The following is a 19,943-nucleotide window of genomic DNA, read 5'->3' as shown; positions in this document are numbered from 1 at the left end:
GTATAGACAATCTTAGGCATACAAAAGTTTCCATAGGCAAGTTTAAGGGTGAAGGAATCTTTATGAAATGCTGAAGGACAAGTTGAAGGACACGAAGTATCCAAAGATGCTGAAGTTCCCAAAGCCGAAGGTCAATGGAGTATATTAGCTAGAGGGTCGAATTGAAGATGAGGATTTTTCTAGTCAAACTACAAGAGCTGAAGCGTAAGGTAGTCTTTATAGATGATCTAAATGTCCAGGAAATATTAAAAGATAAGTTGAAATGAGGAAATATCCTATAAAAATGTCCACTCAGACTATATGGACAATCTTAGGGATTAGGAAGCCACCATAACGAGCCTTATGGTAAGAAGGACTTTATAGATGTTTTAAATGTCCAGGAATTATATATTTATATAGAAGATCTGAAGGTATGAACTGGATATTTCCATAAACTAATTCAATGGGATGAAGGCTTTACAGACGAACTGAAGACCATAAAATCAGAGTGGAATACCACAGGGCTAGGGAGTTCTTATACACAGCCCATGAACAAGCTGAAGGATCACCAAGTCGCATAAGACCAGCTGAATGTCACGGGAGTACACGAGTTAAAAGGTCGAATTAAATATAGGAGTTTCAGAGTCGAACTAATGGAAAATGATATGAAAAAACTGGAGATTATGGAATCTGAAGTTGAAGGTAAGAGGGTGAAGGATCTGATGGTCAAGGGAGTCGGTGGGCTGAAGGCTCGAATTAAAGATGAGAGTTTCGTAGTCGAACTATTGGTAGAACGAAAATGAATGTGTCTTTTTGTATGACCTTAACTTTAATATAAATCGGAATCGGCCATGGCAACTTCATATACAAACTCAGGGTAGTTTTAATAGATATGTAGGCCAGGAATTCATTATAAAAGACAAACGTCAAATGGGGTTTATAGATAAACCAGAAATTGTTTATATACGAGCTGAAAACAGGGTGTATTTTTTCAAGACATGGAAATACAGTGCCAGAAAGTCTTGCCAATAGACGAGCTGAAGTTTTGGGAAGTCTTCTTCAGGAAAGAGTTAAGAGATTCTGGTGTCCTGTTTATAAACGAGCTGAAGTGTCAGGAAGTTTTGTCTAAAGACGAGCTGAAGTTTTGGGAAGTCTTCTTCAGGAAAGAGTTAAGAGATTCTGGTGTCCTGTTTATAAACGAGCTGAAGTGTCAGGAAGTTTTGTCTAAAGACGAACTGAAGTGTCAAGAAGTCTTGTCGATTGGCAAGACAAGCTGAAGTGTTAGGTTGGCCTGTCCATAGACGAACTGAAGTGTGAGGAACAAAGTCTTGTCTATAGACGAGCTGAAGTGTCGGGAAGTCTTGTCTATAGACGTGATGAAGTGTTAGGGAGTCTTGTCTATAGGCGAGCTGAAGTGTTGGGAAGTCTTCTATAGAAACAGTGTCAGAGAATAGACGAGCTGAAGTGTCTAGTTTATAAACGAGCTGAAGTGGCATTAGAAGTGAATTGTCAGGTTTGGCCTGTACATAGATGTGCTAAGGTGTCAAGTGGTTTTGCCTGTGGACGATCTGAAGTGTCAGTGTGTCTTGTCTATAGAGGAGGAAGTCTTGTCTATGGACGATCATAAGTGTTTGGAAGTACTGTCAAAGACGGTCTGGGAGTCTTGTCTGTAGACAATTTCAAGTGTCAGATGTTCTTTTCTATAGATATATTGAAGTGTCAGGAAGTCTTCTTCAGGAAGAAGTAAGATATCAGGATGTCTTTCCTATAGATGCGACCCACTATCAGGAGTCTTTGCTACAGATGAGTTGAAGTGTCGGTAGTCTTTCCTATAGACAAACTGAAGTATCAGGAAGTTTTGTCTCTACACGAGCTGAAGTGTCAGGACGTCTTGTCTTTAGACTTTTGGATTTGTTGGTCTATAGACAACCTGATGTATCAGAAAGTCGTTTTTATAAACGCATGTGTTTAAACGAGCTGAAGTGTTCGAAATTTTGCCTATGGAGGGGGTGAAGTGTAATGGTGTCTATAGAGTTGAAGTGTCACGGAGTCTTGTCTATAGACAAGCTGAAGTGAGAGAGCGTCCTGCGTTTATACAAACTGAAGTGTCAAGAGGTCACTTCTATAGATTCAAGTGTCAGTGGTTCTTTTCTATAGATACATTGACGTGTCAGCATATCTTCTTTAGGGAAGAAGTAAGATGTCAGGTTGTATTGTCTAAAAATTACATGGAGACCGGAACGTATAGCTTATAGTCGAATACATATATTTGTAGTTGTGATTCAAAGACGAGCTCAACTAGATAATGTTTTTCATTGAGTCTTTTTGGTTTATATCGAGTTAAAGGTTCGGATCTGAAGCTTCAAAGATATGATAAATTTGACAGAATTTTTAGAATGCCGTAATATGGACTCTTTTTAAGGAACTAAATCAAAATATCGTTTTAGATTTCGATCGCATTTTGAAACCCGGAAATACACTATTCAACTTATCGGTACCCAATATGTTGATACTCCATGAAATAATATGTGTTCTGATCCCACCTATATCTGAAAAAAAGTAATCAAAGTACCGGCAGAAATATATTCACAAAATTTTTAATATAGGTCCGATTCTGGCCAAAGACCACACCTATAATGGTAGGTAACAATATTTTACAGGGAAAAGCGCATCCAGACAACAAACCACCATAACTATTATGATCATGATCTTTCAGTATTTTGCGGTAAAATGTACTGATACTGTTGTGTGGAAAAAATGGGAAAATTGCGGTATATACGTATTATCCTGTCATTTACTCTGAACTCAATGGATGTGATATAAAGTGACCGATATGGAAATATATTAAAGTTTGAAAAGGGGTCAACATATTTCAATATGGTTTGATATTGGCATTACCACACAAGAGAACACAAATATCACGAAATTTTGCACAGAATTTAGCTCCATCGAAATTTAGATTTCAATAGTAGTTGTGTAGGATATCATATGTTTGGCCCATCCGAATATACTGTCAGTAAGCCAAGTACTTTGAGGGATAAAATGAATTTTACATTTACATTTGTTAAAAAGGTTGGTCCAATAGAGGTTTTTGAAAACTGTAGAAACACCTTCTAAATGTCTAACATGGATTTTTAATATTCGTCGTTTTATTTAAATAATCCTCTATCAGGAAAAACATCACCATTACCGGTAATTCTCTTCTATCTGGAATATGCCATCTTGTCCTTGCAGCATAATCTTGAAATATAATCAATTATAGGCAACTCATTTTGGAAATGGAAGATCGAAAAAATTGCCAACCAATCTAATATATCAACAGATGTATGTATTTGTGTGTGTTCTCACATGTAGTTACACATTTAATCCTATTGAATCACACTTAAATCACACATTTTATATAAATAATCATATAATGATATATATATATATATATATATAAATTTATATACTCCCACATATATAAATATAACATTGACGTACATACATCTACACATATTTGAAAAAGACAAAGCTGTTGTATAACTAAACACTAGGTGGGCTTACAAATTTAATTAATACCCATATGATTTTTATTGGATTAAATCAAACCAAAATCTTATAACAAAAAATAAAAACAAAGACAAAAAACAAAGGTAAAAAATGAGTTCATTAAATTCCATTGTTTAAGATATATTAATGAATTTGTTTTAAGCTTAATTGAAAATTAATTAATTAACACCCTAATATATGTTACGTATGTATGTTTGTTTAACAGGTATGTATGTGTAGGCATCATATAGTACATATGTAGTTATTGTGAAATGAAATGAAGTAAAATAAGATTTTAATAACATATGCAAACACACACCAACACATACGTATACACATACAGATGTAAATCAGCATCATCATCGTCTGTCTATGTATAAAACCTATAGAATCCTATTACCAGCTTATGTAGTTGAAATGCGATTTTTTTGGGGTCACCAGCACGAAATCTGAGTAATTCAGTAATATGGGATTTCACACAAGCATTCACGCACACACACACAAACTACCACTATTATAAAATTGTGTTTTAGTTTAGGTTACACAGGCTTTTCATTAAAATGGAACAAAGCTAAAATTTTGATTTTTTTCTCTGTGTGTTTTGTTTGTTCACCGCTGATGATGTAGAAGTGTTCCATTAAGAGCGTTATAATTAAAAAATCATATAACACAAAAACGCACACACACATGGATATGTGTATGTATTCAAAATTAAGTGGAAATTTAATTGTTTTATTTGAAACGTTGGAATAGGAATAAAAATGAAATCTGTTACACCTTTGCGGAATATAAGTTAGGATTTGTGAATTTTACACACGGAAATTAATAATTTATATATTGCAAAATATTGTGTATAAATGATTAAATGATTGTGTAGTTTTATATTAAAATCATAATGGTTTAATTGGTTTTTAATTGTTGGTTGCCAAATGCAGGCCCATGTGTGTGTACAAAGCTTTGGAATAGCTTAATTTAATTATAGAATTACGGAATCACATACAAAATCGGAAATTATTTAGTGGTGTTTTATAGGCAAATACCATAGCAAGTCATGAATATTTGTAAGGACCCTAAAAAGTTGTGGAATTTTGTACAAGGATATCATAAAAGAATATGGATTACTTTAAAAATATATTTTTAAAGGACATCCAAGTTTTTTTAAGGACTTTATAAGGCGTGGATTTTTTGCAAGGACTGTCAGACAAATAAACGTGGATTTCTTAAAGGATATTTTGCAAATATTGTCCGAAAAGTTAGTGTGGATTTTTTAAAGGATATTTTGCAAGGACTGTCAGACAAATAAGCGTGGATTTTTTAAAGGATATTTTGCAAGGACTGTCAGACAAATAAGCGTGGATTTTTTAAAGGATATTTTGCAAGGACTGTCAGACAAATAAGCGTGGATTTTTTAAAGGATATTTTGCAAGGACTGTCAGACAAATAAGCGTGGATTTTTTAAAGGATATTTTGCAAGGACTGTCAGACAAATAAGCGTGGATTTTTTAAAGGATATTTTGCAAGGACTGTCAGACAAATAAGCGTGGATTTTTTAAAGGATATTTTGCAAGGACTGTCAGACAAAGGATATTTTAGAAAGATTGTCAGACAAATAAGCGTGGATTTTTTAAAGGATATTTTGCAGGGACTGTCAGACAAATAAGCGTGGATTTTTTAAAGGATATTTTGCAAGGACTGTCAGACAAATAAGCGTGGATTTTTTAAAGGATATTTTGCAAGGACTGTCAGACAAATAAGCGTGGATTTTTTAAAGGATATTTTGCAAGGACTGTCAGACAAATAAGCGTGGATTTTTTAAAGGATATTTTGCAAGGACTGTCAGACAAATAAGCGTGGATTTTTTAAAGGATATTTTGCAAGGACTGTCAGACAAATAAGCGTGGATTTTTTAAAGGATATTTTGCAAGGACTGTCAGACAAATAAGCGTGGATTTTTTAAAGGATATTTTGCAAGGACTGTCAGACAAATAAGCGTGGATTTTTTAAAGGATATTTTGCAAGGACTGTCAGACAAATAAGCGTGGATTTTTTAAAGGATATTTTGCAAGGACTGTCAGACAAATAAGCGTGTATTTTTTAAAGGATATTTTGCAAGGACTGTCATATAAATAAGTGGATTTTTTAAAGGATATTTTAGAAGGCCTGTCAGACAAATAAGCGTGGATTTTTAAAGGATATTTTGCAAGGACTGTCATATAAATAAGTGGATTTTTTAAAGGATATTTTACAAGGACTGTCAGACAAATAAGCGTGTATTTTTTAAAGGATATTTTGCAAGGACTGTCAGACAAATAAGCGTGTATTTTTTAAAGGATATTTTGCAGTGTCATATAAATAAGTGGATTTTTTAAAGGATATTTTGCAAGGACTGTCAGACAAATAAGCGTGGATTTTTAAAGGATATTTTGCAAAGACTGTTAGACAAATAAGTGTGGATTTTTTTAAAGGATATTTTGCAAGGACTGTCAGACAAATAAGCGTGGATTTTTTAAAGAATATTTTGCAAGTACTGTCCGACAAATAAGCGTGGATTTTTAAAGAATATTTTGCAAGTACTGTCCGACAAATAAGCGTGGATTTTTAAAGAATATTTTGCAAGTTCTGTCCGACAAATAAGCGTGGATTTTTTAAAGTATATTTTGCAAGGACTGTCAGACAAATAAGCGTGGATTTTTTAAAGTATATTTTGCAAGGACTGTCAGACAAATAAGCGTGGATTTTTTAAAGTATATTTTGCAAGGACTGTCAGACAAATAAGCGTGGATTTTTTAAAGAATATTTTGCAAGGATTGTCAAACAAAAAAAGGATCTCAAATTTTTAGGATTTTTAAGAACCTTCAATGGAATGTTTACAAAATATTGCAAAGTACCTTTATTGGATTTTTTAGGCTTTTTAAGGACCTCCGTTGGCATTTTTAGAATATTTAGTCAAGAACTTTCATAGCCAGGAGCTTAAAAAAATTTTTTGAGACTTTTTTCCAAGGAACTCCGTTTGCATTTGTATAAATATTTTTCTGGGATTTCCATTGAAGTGATTGTTCAAGGACATCCATGTTTAGAATATTTATTTTCCTATTCTTTAGACTATTTTTCAAGAACCTCAATTGAAATTTTTATTATTTTTTCAAGGACCTTCATTGGAAATTTAAGAATGCTTTGTAGAGGTCCTCTAAATAACATAGAATATTAATTTATATTAAAGGACCTCCATTGAAATTTTTATGCCATTTGCAAAGTGTCTTCTAGGACTTCCATATACATTTTTAGAATAATTGGTCAAGGAATTTCATTTAGAATTTTTATAATATTTTGTCTAAAATTTGTGGATTACTAAAAAATTGTATAGGATCTCCAATAGTCTTCGACGTTTTGGAAGATGCTTTCTAGGAGCTCTATAGATATAGAAATTTTGGATAGTTTTTAAGTATATCCAATGGAAAGTTTTAGAAGGAAAAATCTATTATGGACCTCCATTGGAATTTTGAGAATATTTTTAAGAAAGTCCTTTTGTCAAGGGCCCTAATAGACTCAGAAATGTTTGAATATTTGTTTCTAAGACCTCCAAAATCAAATTTGTAGAAAATTACGTTTCCCAAAATCGGTATGTATTCGTCTGTGTAATAAATTCTTAACCAACAAACAAACTTAAAAATAATAAAATAAAAATCATGTACTTACATAACTTACCATATGGCCCCAATTGGGCAGCCACACGAACTCGTTCGATTACCACTGGTGGATCGCTACGGCCTTTGGCATTAACAGCATAGACAAGAAATTGATATTCACGACCGGGTTCTAAGTTATTTAAACGAAACTGGGGATTAGGTTCTTGCATACGAAAGATGGGTGCCGATGTTGCCTGAAACGAAAGCAAAACAGAAAGAAAACAAAAAGAGAAAGATTTTAGTATTAACTAAAACATGGCTATTAGCTAAAATAATGGTAATATGGTTAGACATAGTTCCGATATACAAAAAATATACTAGGATTGGAGCATCAACATTTTTTTGGTACTACATCCTCTCCAAACAACAATTCAAGCATAAAGTGTCTAGCTAAGTTTGAACGTCAAAGTTCAGTCAAGCATCAAACAAAATAAAACAATTTCTACCCTCCATACGAAAAAGGGAACACAACATAACAACAACAGCAACAACGTTAACAAAACTTTGCTTCCAATTTTTGGGATTTATGAAAATAAATCCCAAGTTAAGTAAGGCTAGCCAATATATAGCAGTGGCCAGGATAATAGACAGGGACAAGCAGGATAGTTTGGAGAAAACATAAACATATCCATGTCCAAGAAATATGCATTTCACCTAGAACAACAAAAACTAAAACTTTTGTTGTTGTTTTTGCTGCTATTGTTTCCCAGAAAAATAATTATTCATGCCTGAAAATGTTATTAGAAAGTTTTTCGGTTATATGCTATCTCCCTGCAGCATATATTCACACACATCATCACATAGAGACAGAGACTCATACACACACACTCTGGAATTTTTGATTCGTTTGTTTTCGATGTCAGATCAGAGATCAAACTAAAAATTTGATTTTTTGTAAAATAAAAGTAAAGCAAATGGTATAAAAATGTATATTTTTAAACAAACGTACCTAAAATTTTGCGGGACTTTTAAAGAGCATGGACCTATATTAAACTTTTTGCTGGGAAGAAGTATTTTACTCACCAAAAAACCTGGAATGCCAAATTAAGTGGCTTTAATATGGGGGTCGGCTCTAAAACATTCAACGTACCAAAAAAGTGGACCAATCTGATAATTTTTGAGAAGCCAAAATATCAAAATTACAACCAATTGGGTGCAGAAAACGTGCCTAAAGAAGAATGGAGGATTATAGAGGCGGATATATGGGGGACTGACCCCAAACTTGAATTAATAGATATAATTTTCGGTAGGATGATGTGAACACAAAATAACAAATTAAAGCCAAAAGTGTCAGTCGGTGTTGTCGACAGATATATGCCCTCAGACTATGTCATTTATCCATGTATAAAATCGAGGTGGATAATTTTTTATTAAATTTAAAATTATTGACCTGAAGGTAGTCTCAATCAAAAACCTAGTGGTAGCCTCCATTGAAGACTTGGAGGTAGTCTCCCTAGACTTTTAAAGAGCATGGACCTATATTAAACATTTTCTGGGAAGAAGTATTTTATTCACCAAAAAACCTGGAATGCCGAATTAAGTGGCTGTAATATGGGGGTCGGGCCTAAAACATTCAACATACCCAAAAAGTGGACCAATCTGATCATTTTTCAGAAGCCAAAATATCAAAATTACAACCAATTGGGTGCAGAAAACGTGCCAAAGAAGAATGGAGGATTATAGAGGCGGATATATGGGGACTGACCCCAAACTTGAGTTAGATAGATATAATTTTTGGTAGGATGATGTGAACACAAAATAACAAATTAAAGCCAAAAGTGTCAGTCGGTGTTGTCGACAGATAAATGCCCTCAGTTATCCTGATTTTCGTAAGCTATTTTGAAGGTTTACGGAATCCATGTATAAAATCGAGGTGGCTAATTTTTTATTAAATTTAAAATTATTGACCTGAAGGTAGTCTCAATCAAAAACCTAGTGCTAGCCTCCATTGCAGACTTAGAGGTAGTCTCCATAGACGATCTTAAGGGAGTCTCCAATAGAAGACCTGAAGGGAGTTGGATATCACTTCCCATGCATCCAAATGAGTATCTATAAACGTCATTTGGAGGAGCTCCATATAGGAACTGAAGGGAAACTCTATATAGCCTCTCGTCTTCGACATGTAGGAAGGCTCCACTGAAGAAATTTCATTGCCCTGAAAAGAGTCTGTATGGATGATTTGGAGATTTATTGTAACCGATAGTTCCACTAAATATATGGTTATTATAAATAATAGGGTCAGAACCAATTGCTGTGAGAGGGGCTGCATAGACGACCTGGAGGGTGTCTCCCATAGACGACCTGGAAAGAGTCTCTATGGACGAGTTGGATATCTCTTCCTATGCATCCAAATGAGTATCTATAAACGTCGTGGAAGGAGGTTCCATATAAGACCTGAATGGAGCCTCCATAGACGACCTGAAAGGGAGTTTCAATTGTCCTGAAACGATTCTCTATATACGAGCTGGATATTTCCTGTATAAATGATAGGGTCAGAACCAAATCCTTTGTGGTCTGAAGTTGGCAGAATCTATTACTCACAATAAATTAAGTGGACTATCGCTTACAGGAAATATTCAGCCCTACAGTCCTACAGCTACAGAGTCAATTGTGATTGCCTTCAGATAGACGACTTGAAGAGAGCCACCCATAGACGACCAGGAGGGAAGGAGTATCTATGGACGAATTGTATATCTTTCCCTATGCATCCAAATGAGTATCTATCTACCAATAGGTAGGTTTAGAACCAAATCATGTGTGGTCTGAACTTGGCAAATCTTATTATGGACTATCGGTTACTGGAAATATCCAGCTCTTCTATAGAGCCTGTTTCCAGTTGTGACTCCCTATAGGTTGCCTAGGAATCCTTTATTCTTTCTATTTTTTTGTGAAAGTGTGAACCATCTTTCAGATGAGACGGTTTGGATCTATGTCAGGTCAACCATGGAATCCTTTAATAAATTTCTATTTTTTTATCAAAGAGTTTAGAATCTGTGGTATAGTTCCAAAAGATGTTGCCATATAGACCTCATCTTCGGATTTAAAGTATGTTGGGGTAAAATATTACAATGGCTAATCAATGGTTCAAATCGGATTCTCCGTTTTCTTTATATGCAATTTACAAATTTTTAAAAATATGGGACAGGTACCAAATTGTGTACGCCGAAGGGTCCCACCATCTATAAAATCAGAAATTAAAGTTGTTTTATATTGGATTTATTTTTTTCACATTTTAACAGATCAAATGGAGTAGACTGATGGGTCCTATTTACTGATGGGATACAGTAGACTGATGGGTCCCATTTCTCTAGGTTTGTTAAGTTGTGATCTTAGTCGATTATTTTATATTTGATTATTTGATACTAGCCAATATTTGATTTATTCCAGCTAAGTATATAATTGGTTTACACTAGCCTGTCCTAGGTAATGGAGCTGCCTTCTATCGTAGCCTAGAAACAACGGCCTTGCTTATTTAGTATTGCCAATGAATACACTTTGAAGAATTGTATGCGGCCTATCGGTTTGTAGTGGTCCCAGTAGCCTGTACGAGGTGACGAGACTGTCATCTATCGTAGCCTAGAAACAAATTCTTCCTGAAAAAACGGCTGCAGATTGCTTATTCGATTTGGGTGGGCTCTCGTCCAAGAAGGAAGGAATTTTCCACCTGCAGACCATGAGCTTGATTTTGGTCCCAGCAGCCTGTACAAGGTGACGAGACTGCCATCTATCGTAGCCTAGAAACAACAATTTTGGGTGGGCTCTCGTCCAAGAAGGAAGGAATTTTCCACCTGCTGACCATGAGCTTGATTTTGTATCACAGTATTATCAAGGCCTTTAGTTTTCAAATAATTGCAGCAGGTCGACTAAGAAGGAAGGAATTTAATTATCTGAAAATCCCACTAAAAATGTTTCATACCAAAATTATATTTTCGACATTCAGCCCCCTTTATGTTGATAACAAACTTTAATCGAATATCCATACAGCCCATCCCTGATGGTAATGTTGTTATTGAAAACATTTGGTAACTAAATGGACTCATACATCTCCACACAAATACATACACACAAACCTATACGAATTCTAATGATTGCCATGGCAATATAGAATATCTATGCTACACTTGAATAGTTGGGATAGATATAAAGAAAATATCCTGCAATCATTTGAACAGATGACCGATGAGTATCCTTTTTTTTGGGTAAAAATATTCAAAACTTTTTGCAATGATGATTGCTAAGCAACTGTTCACATGCCTGACTGCCTGCTTTCCTGCTCGGCTTGCTAGTTTATAGGCAATTTTAATGAAATTTACTATTTCGGCACCAAATGTGATATCCTCTGGACATGTTTTTGTTGGTTTGTTTGTTATCTTCTAAGCATGTAAACCCCCCAAAGATTTTTTGAAAATATTCTTGAAAATGAGTGGAGAGTACAAAAACAAATATAACTATAACTTAGAATATGAATATGCCAAGTTAAAAAGGCAAACAGTTTTAAATAAATGGCATCATTGATGGGCAAAACAAATCCCCAAAAGGACCCCGGATAGATTTGATGGCGAGAAGGCAGGCTGATGAGGTGATGGCATGCGTATGTGTTCTCAGCTGTTAGTTGATGCGTTACGAATTTCAGTTAATATGCTAAAATATTTCACAATCACAACACACACACAAATGATGGCCATTCATATTTTGCCCTCAAAATCGAAATTTTGGGCAAACAAATACTAAATGGTAACAAATAAATTTACTACTCCTTTACGCTTCGGTGGCTGGCTCGCCAACTGGGTGAATGGTTGGCTGGCCGGCTGAAGTGGCCGTAGGACTTTTACTATGAATTACTTTACATTTGTTATTAATTTGATCATTTTTGTTGTTGATAGGGGGCACATGGTGAACTTTGGAATAAATATAAGCAATTTACAAACTACCATATTCCCTCTCTTCATACAAAGGCCACGATTCCCCAACAAAAGGCCAGCAAACACACACAGAACAGCAAAATTTTCGTACACAAATAAAATCCCATAAATATTAAATACGAATGAACAATGAACCGACGGACTGCGTTGCTTGCTGTTTTTGTTCTTTTACTTTGTTGCCTTAGGTCAACATTTTTGAAGATTTTGAATAATTCAAAATGAGAAAAATACAAAAAAACTTTTGAAATAAAAAGTTAATAATTTCCCACAGGTACATGGAGGGCGAGATTATTGTTTTGTTTTCCTTTCGGTAGATATTTGTTTTAAATATTGAAATAATTTTTTGAATATTTTTTATTCTTTTGTTTCTTTGTCTCACCTGATCATTCATAGTGGAAATTTCATTTTCTCCTGGATTTGCATCATTGAAACTCCGGGTTGCATCATTTCCCCCAAACAAAGGATCACCGCCAACAACTTCCAGTACGAAATACTGTGACAGGCCACCATCACTGCCGGCAACACAAACCACTTCCAAAACGGTGTCATTACGGAGTTCGCATGACCTGGGCGCCTCAGGTGGATCTGCAAGGAAAGAAATAAAAACACATTCAGTAAATTGCAGAATTTGAATAAAGGTTCAGAATTGTTTATAAAGCCCAGTTTCAGTTACTTCAAAGTTCTCTAAATCGACTTTTTGGAGTTTCCATTGATTTAATACCTCCTAGCTGAAGGATATCCTATGCCAATAAAATTGTACCCCTTTGGTTTATATACACAATTTCGGATTTTCGATGAGACAGGACTTATTTATTTTTTACATAGGCCCATATTTTCGATTTTTCGAAGCACATTGGGTATAGAAACTTTATAGACATTTTTGAGATTTTAAATACAGTCGCCTTTTGTATCAGTATCGGAACTCTTTGCTCACAAAGCATCCCGATCTTACTCGATTATTTCATTATTTTGATAATTTCACTGATGTTATTCCAGCTAAGTATGCGATTTGTTTATTCTATCCTATTATAAATGATGAAAATGCCATCTATCGTAGCCTAGAAATAACACTTAATTGAATTCTGTACACTGGTTGGAATCCTTGCTTACTTAGTGTTGCCATATTTTACTCTGGATGGCGCTATCTCTTGACTTTCCAATTTTGTGTTATACTCATATGTTGAAGTTCATGCTTTGAAAAAATGTCTCCTCCTTCGATGAGATATGAATCCGAAAACTATCGCTTTGTAGTCTGGCCCACGACAGCCTGTCCTAGCTGATGGGACTGCCATCTATCGGAGCCTAGAAACAACTTTGTCTTTGATTTTTGCAATGGTTGCGATCTTTGCTCACATTAATAGTTTGTTTTATCCTCATGTACTGGTGTAGATACAGAGGATGTTTTTTGGACACAATTTTATGACTCGATAGGCACTTAGTCACGAATTGTGTCCAAAATCTCTTTTCTCGATGAAGATGTCGATTTTCCTATTTTCGATTTCGTTAATTAGGTTTTCAACTTTTACCAACCAACTTGAAGTCAACTAATAGATTTCGGTCATTGCGGAAGGAACTAGTTCAAACGATTTTTTGGAAAAGGAACAACCGGTACTAGGTCCTATTCCTTAGTACATCTAGTTCCATTATTTTCAATCATTTTACTTTCTTTCTTCTAGTTCCATTTGAGTCAATCGTTCATTTAGATCTCCCCGTCATTGAACGAATTAACTGACGCACGCCAATGATCCGGACTATGGAACTAAATGAATTATATATAAAAAATGTATACCACTTTTGCAAGGAGATTGTCCAACTCTAAAACTAAAGTCAATTTTCGAATTTCCCACTATCAAAACCCCAATCTCGTCATGGGGAAAACCCTTTGAATAGGTTACATATGTTACTAATTATAATTTTTTATTTTATTTTAAGTGTTCAAATACTTACTTGCTGGCAATATATGCACCAGACACGGTGTTGTTTGACGACCCACAGCATTACTCGCCCAACATGCCAATGTTATTAGTTCGGAATCGGTTTGTGGCAGGTACGTTACCGTGCTCACCAGACCATTCGATTGTATTCTCGAATTCAAGACCTGGAATTAAGAAACAAACAAAGAAGAATATAAATTAAAATGTATTAAGGGTTCATTGAGTAACTTTGGCATACAGGGAAAAAAGTTAAATTAATTTACTACATAACCTCAATCCTTATTCATTTTAATTCTATTCAGAAATTAAGATATTCCGAGGTCCCAAAAAAGAAATTTATTTCATCAATACTATCATTTGAGCTGTATTTCATTCTATTATGAATACTAAGAAATGGTCATTTGACTTGAGGCTCTCTTTTATGAACCATGGGGTTCAATTTGAACTGAAGTGTCCACAATTATCTAAAGAATGTTTCTTATTGAATATGAGCATTTATTATGAACACTAGAAAGAAAGACAGGCAACGTAATGAATAATATATTTTATTGTGAATCCAAATTTTCCCTACTATATTACGAAATGGGCATCAATGTTTTGTTGTTCAAAATAAATTGAAACATGAGAGTTTACAGTTCCTTGTGAACTACAACGTTCATTATGAACCTGTTTAAAACATTGGGCTTATTTTGAATTATAGGATAACATATTTACTACATATTTAATAATGAAAAATAATCATTATTAGGGAATATACAATGGATCACAGTGAGCAACATGATTCATGGGGATCATGCCCAACCTTGGTTCAATTAAAGCCGTGAATCATAATCTGCAACAACGCTTATGAATTATTATGTAGTATATATTACTTCGGGGGTCACTATGAAAAACTTACCCACTGTGAATCACATAATTGTTTTTCAGATCGTATCATGAACCACATAATACAGAAAATTCAGTATAATTCACAGAAAAATATAATATTTTCCATGAACTACTAAGTTCACTACGAAACACGAGACAACTATAATATTGTTCATGCTATTTTTATTAAAAAGTTCAGTAGAACCGTTCATCGTGGACTAAGAAGATTTATGAACCTAAATCTAAAACCATAATAATTGTGGACTTACAAATCAAATAGTGTTTCATATATGAATCATTTTAATTTAGTTTAGTAAAATACGATTCAATATGAGCTGCTGGATCCATTTCAAGGATGACTTTGCTTTTCTCAAAGGTAGTTGATGCTATAATGAGTTTTCTAGCCATTGAAACAGTAGGCATCGCTAAGAAGATAAATCAATTTAAATAATAATTAGTTAATGGATTCAAAATTAATTTTTGGGTTCATTGATGTGAACCTCTGAGTATACTATGAAAGGACCAGAGGGTTCATTATGAATCATACTTTTCTGTAGTAAAATGTGTTCAAAATAAAACATTCTATTCAGAATGAGTCGCAGGATTCGCTACACTGGTGTTCTGACATTTCAAAAGAGTACGAACTAACTGAAGTTAGAATGGATTCATGGTCGGATAGAAAATTGAACTTCAGTGCTCTAGATTTTCTTAAGGATTCATTAAAATGAACCATGTGAACAAAGCAACTGTAACGGATAAGTTTCATTATGAATCGTTGGATTCATTTCTATGAACCAACATTATGTCCTACAATCCTTGAAATTTATAACCCGTGAGTTCAGAACGGGTTGAATTCAGTGTACGATATAATATGAGCTGCTGGATACATTTCAAGGATGCTCAAAGGTATTTAGAATACTAATTGGTGCTACAATGAGTTTATAACCACTGAATTTACTGCGAACGACCCCAGCTCATTATTATGAACCGTAGGAATCGCTATGAAGGTAAAACAGTTCGAACAAAAAAGAGTCAATGGTTTCAAAATGAATGGTTGGGTTCGTTGATGTGAACCTCAGATGCACTATTTTATTATAGATCATATGGCTCATTGTGAATCATAATTTAATTTTTAAAAGGTGAGGTTTAAATGGTTTCATACCCGCAATTAGTAAGCTAATCTAGGACATCAAGGTTCGTTATTATGAATCGCAGGGTTCACTTCAATTTGAACTCCTCCCACTTTGTTTCAATATAAACCACAGAAACAGCGGGATCAATACGAAAGTGCAAAACAGTGTGGATCACTTGATCCATTACACGGGCACTTTAGATGCTCTTAAAAATATTTAGAATGCGAATAGGGGTTATGATTCAATTGATTAGGTTCATTATTATGAACCGTAGGAACCAAGCAACCATGTTTTACTGGATTCATTATGAATCGATGGGTTCATTTGTATGAACCATTGGATTTAATTCATTATAAATAACATAGTTCTGATTCAGATATTCATTATAATAAGTACATTATTTAAAAGGCAACCATAATCCTTTTAATTTGCTTTTCCATATGCACATTATGAAATAACTCCCATATACATATGACAAATTGCTCTTTTATGAATATGTTTGCAGCAATGGACATAATGATAAATATGCTTCTTATCCTCCTTAACCTTAATTGTATGCAAATACATAGAGAAAAAAGGAGAAAACTTTACTCAAAAAGGATTTCCTTAATTAGATCTAAATATGGAAAAATATACAACAAGTACCAGCAACATCTCCCATGCGTCCATGTGCTTCAGAATATGTCAACTGAAACCCATTAACCCACTTCTATGTAAAACTTCATTCCATTGCATCCAAAGAATCCTGGTACTATTATAGAATTGCAGTGGCACACACACACAAAACGAAATGAATCACTTCAGAGTAAATATTTGATGGAGAGAAAAATATTTGTTGTTCAAGTGGTTCTCGGTTGGTTCGATTGTGCACTTGGTATCGTATCGTTGCCATATAAATATATAAATTTATCAGACATTAACAATAAATTACCAATTCTGTCACAAACACATATACAACTTTTCAGACATACTGAGAAAGTTTGAAAAAAGCTATCAAATACATAGACACACACACACACCTGTGATGCAACAGAAAAATTGTCATCATCACCGATGTCCTCGTGGTTCTCGTTGTCTGTGTGTCAGTTAAATTATAGTTTTACTCTTTGTATTGTATTGAAAACTAAGTATGAATGACAAACACAAATACACACATAGATATATGTGTGTTTGTATACATATACTAGCTAGACAAATAAACCAATCTTCATTATAATTCATTGAGAGTTGAACTCAAGTGCAATGAATGAATGAACGAACATCAGAATGAATGAAGAATGTATGGTACACCTCGTGAGGTCCTGACTTCCTTTTCCATTCATGTGCTCACTCACACTTGTACATTTGCTGTGTATGTATGTAGTAATGGCAATTGGTTGAATGCCAAAAGACAAGTGCAAGTCCTTTTGTAAGCCAATATAACCCCATGAATGGCTTCCATACACACACACACACTTTGACACATCCAAGCTCACATTGGTTATTGATCATATTTTTTCGGGTAGAGCAAAAGACCACTTTTCAATAGATTATAAATAATTTATAAAATTCGATTAGGTCCCAAGCCAAGTCACGTATATTTGTATGCATGTTCTGGTAGTTGGCTGTCTACAATTGTTTGACTGGCTATATATCTGTCCGTCTGTCTACATGTCTCCGGTGACTACTCTGAGACTGAGTCTGTATGAAGGAATGTTTGAATGAATGACTCTTTGTCTATCTGTCTGTTTGATTGTTTGTGCTGTTGTTGTTTTTTTTTTTGTTCTCTTTGTACCACTTTTGATATTGTTGCAAAACTTTTGTAAGCTCTCTGAGGGGGGGTTTTCATCTACTTCTACTTTTGTGCACTGCCAGCCAGCAAACATTCCAAGGGCTACACTTGTGTATTGGCATTTGAAGTCAAAAGGTTATTTCAAATTGCCAAAAAAAAAAAGAAAAGAAAAACTTGGACAAATGTTATTAGTCCAGACATTTGAGTATGGAGTATTCACAGTGGTTTTGAAATAAGTAATTAAAATTCAATTTGAAATCATATTGTTTATTATACAAGTTCTCATTTTTTTTAAAAATAGAGGTACAACATTTTGTCGATTCATTAAAAAATAGGGATTTGCCCAAAAATGAATACGAAGTCTAATTTTACCCAGTACATGTTAATATGAAACTCTGAAACGGGTTATGTCTATCCGGAATGAACTTGTTCAAAGTAAATAATCTCCAATTGGAATGATCGGTACTAGTTTCGATTTTGCTCACCAACTTTTATTTGATCCTGACGTTTTCTAGTTCAAGGTTGCCCAATTCTAGGGAATGGTTATGAACCATAATGTTATAATATTGAACCATATGAATAATTCGGAATCACTCGTTTCAGTATAACACTCATAAAATAAAAGTGTTCATTGCGAACTCTTTTGTTTAGAAACGGGTTATGTCTATCCGGAATGAACTTGTTCAAAGATCGGTACTAGCTTCTATTTTGCTCACCTACTTCTATTTGATCCTGACATTTTCTAATGCAAAGTTGTCCAATTCTAGGGAATAGTTATAATGTTCCTCATTAAATAGAGAGTGCATTGCATTTCAATTTATTACAATTCATGAGAATCCGTATAAATCAAGGTTATAATATTGAACCATACTAATAATTCGGAATCAGTCTTTTCAGTATAACACTCATAAAATAAAAGTGTTCATTGTGAACTCTTTTGTTTAGAGTGTTTGTGATTAAGAACAGACACTATGGACAGATTGTCCATAGTGTTCAATAATAAGTGGACTCGTATTAGCCGTTGTGTTCGTTGAGTTCCTTACTATGAATCAATTAAAAAATATATCCTTAGTTTTTAGATTCGAACTGTTCATTATTATGTACACCATGTTTCACTATGACCTCCAACGTATTATTTCCGATAATATTTACACAACTAAAACACATATTTTTTTTAAGAAATCCAGTAGGTTTTATTACATAGAATTACAATAATGGCTGGATATTGATAACTAGCATGTGCCCGCAACTTCGTTAGCGAATGTAGGAAATACCTAAACATGTATTAACATGTTGTTTTAATATAGACCATAAATTATATTTGAGTACCAATTAGTACCAAATTTCATGATTCGAGCTCTAAACGTTCATTCAAATCCAAATTTGACCAAATTTAGTTCCATTTAGCACACATTATTTCAAAATTGAACCAAATTTAGTACACAGTAGTACATATTTCCAAAACGTCTTACTTACCCCAAATCGACAATTCGGGCTTCAGGATTCCAAATCTATCGATTCACCTACAATTCCAATTGTACCAAATTTAGTACATAGTTGTACCAATTTCCAAAACTTCCTACATACCCAATCCTAAACCCCCACAGTGATCCTAAATCGAAGTTCCTAGATTTCAAATTTATAGGTTGACCCATAATAAAAATTTTACGAAATTTAGTATACAGTAGTAGGAATTTCCAAAATTTCCTACTTAACCCAAACCAACACCCCCATAGTGATCCTAAATATATGTTTCAGGATTCAAATTCTACCGGTTCACCCACAATTCAAATTGTACCAAATTTGGTACACATTAGTACAAATTACCAAAACGTCTAACTTACCCCAAATCTACACCACCCCAGTGATCCTAAATTCGGATTTCAGGATTCCAACTTTATCGATTCACCCACAATTCCTATTGTACCAAATTTAGTACATAGTTCTACCAATTTCCAAAACTTCCTACATACCCTAATCCTACACCCCCACAGTGATCCTAAATCGAAGTTTCTGGATTCCAACTTTATCGGTTGACCCATAATAAAAATTGTACCAAATTTAGTACACAGTAGTACGAATATCCAAAATTTCCTACTTAACCCAAACCAACACCCCCA

The 19,943-nt window shown here is 34.2% G+C and overlaps 1 protein-coding gene across 1 annotated transcript in view; it reads right to left on the bottom strand.

Annotated features, from left to right (window-relative positions):
• Positions 1 to 19,943, bottom strand: part of LOC133338837 (hemicentin-1) — a gene marked incomplete at its 5' end in the record, with an annotated part of 155,827 nt that overhangs the window by 44,280 nt on the left and 91,604 nt on the right. The window contains 3 exons of the mRNA XM_061546945.1: positions 7,216 to 7,390; positions 12,498 to 12,703; positions 14,066 to 14,216. Coding sequence (XP_061402929.1) covers positions 7,216 to 7,390; positions 12,498 to 12,703; positions 14,066 to 14,216 — 532 coding nt within the window. The remainder of the gene's footprint in view (positions 1 to 7,215; positions 7,391 to 12,497; positions 12,704 to 14,065; positions 14,217 to 19,943) is intronic.

This window comes from Musca vetustissima, unplaced genomic scaffold, assembly GCF_032173495.1.
Source record: "Musca vetustissima isolate MV318-11 ecotype Yass unplaced genomic scaffold, APGP_CSIRO_Mvet_v1 utg17624, whole genome shotgun sequence".
NCBI lineage: Eukaryota > Metazoa > Arthropoda > Insecta > Diptera > Muscidae > Musca > Musca vetustissima.
Note: the sequence above shows the minus strand (reverse complement) of the source record. Positions and strands in the feature narration are given on the sequence as shown.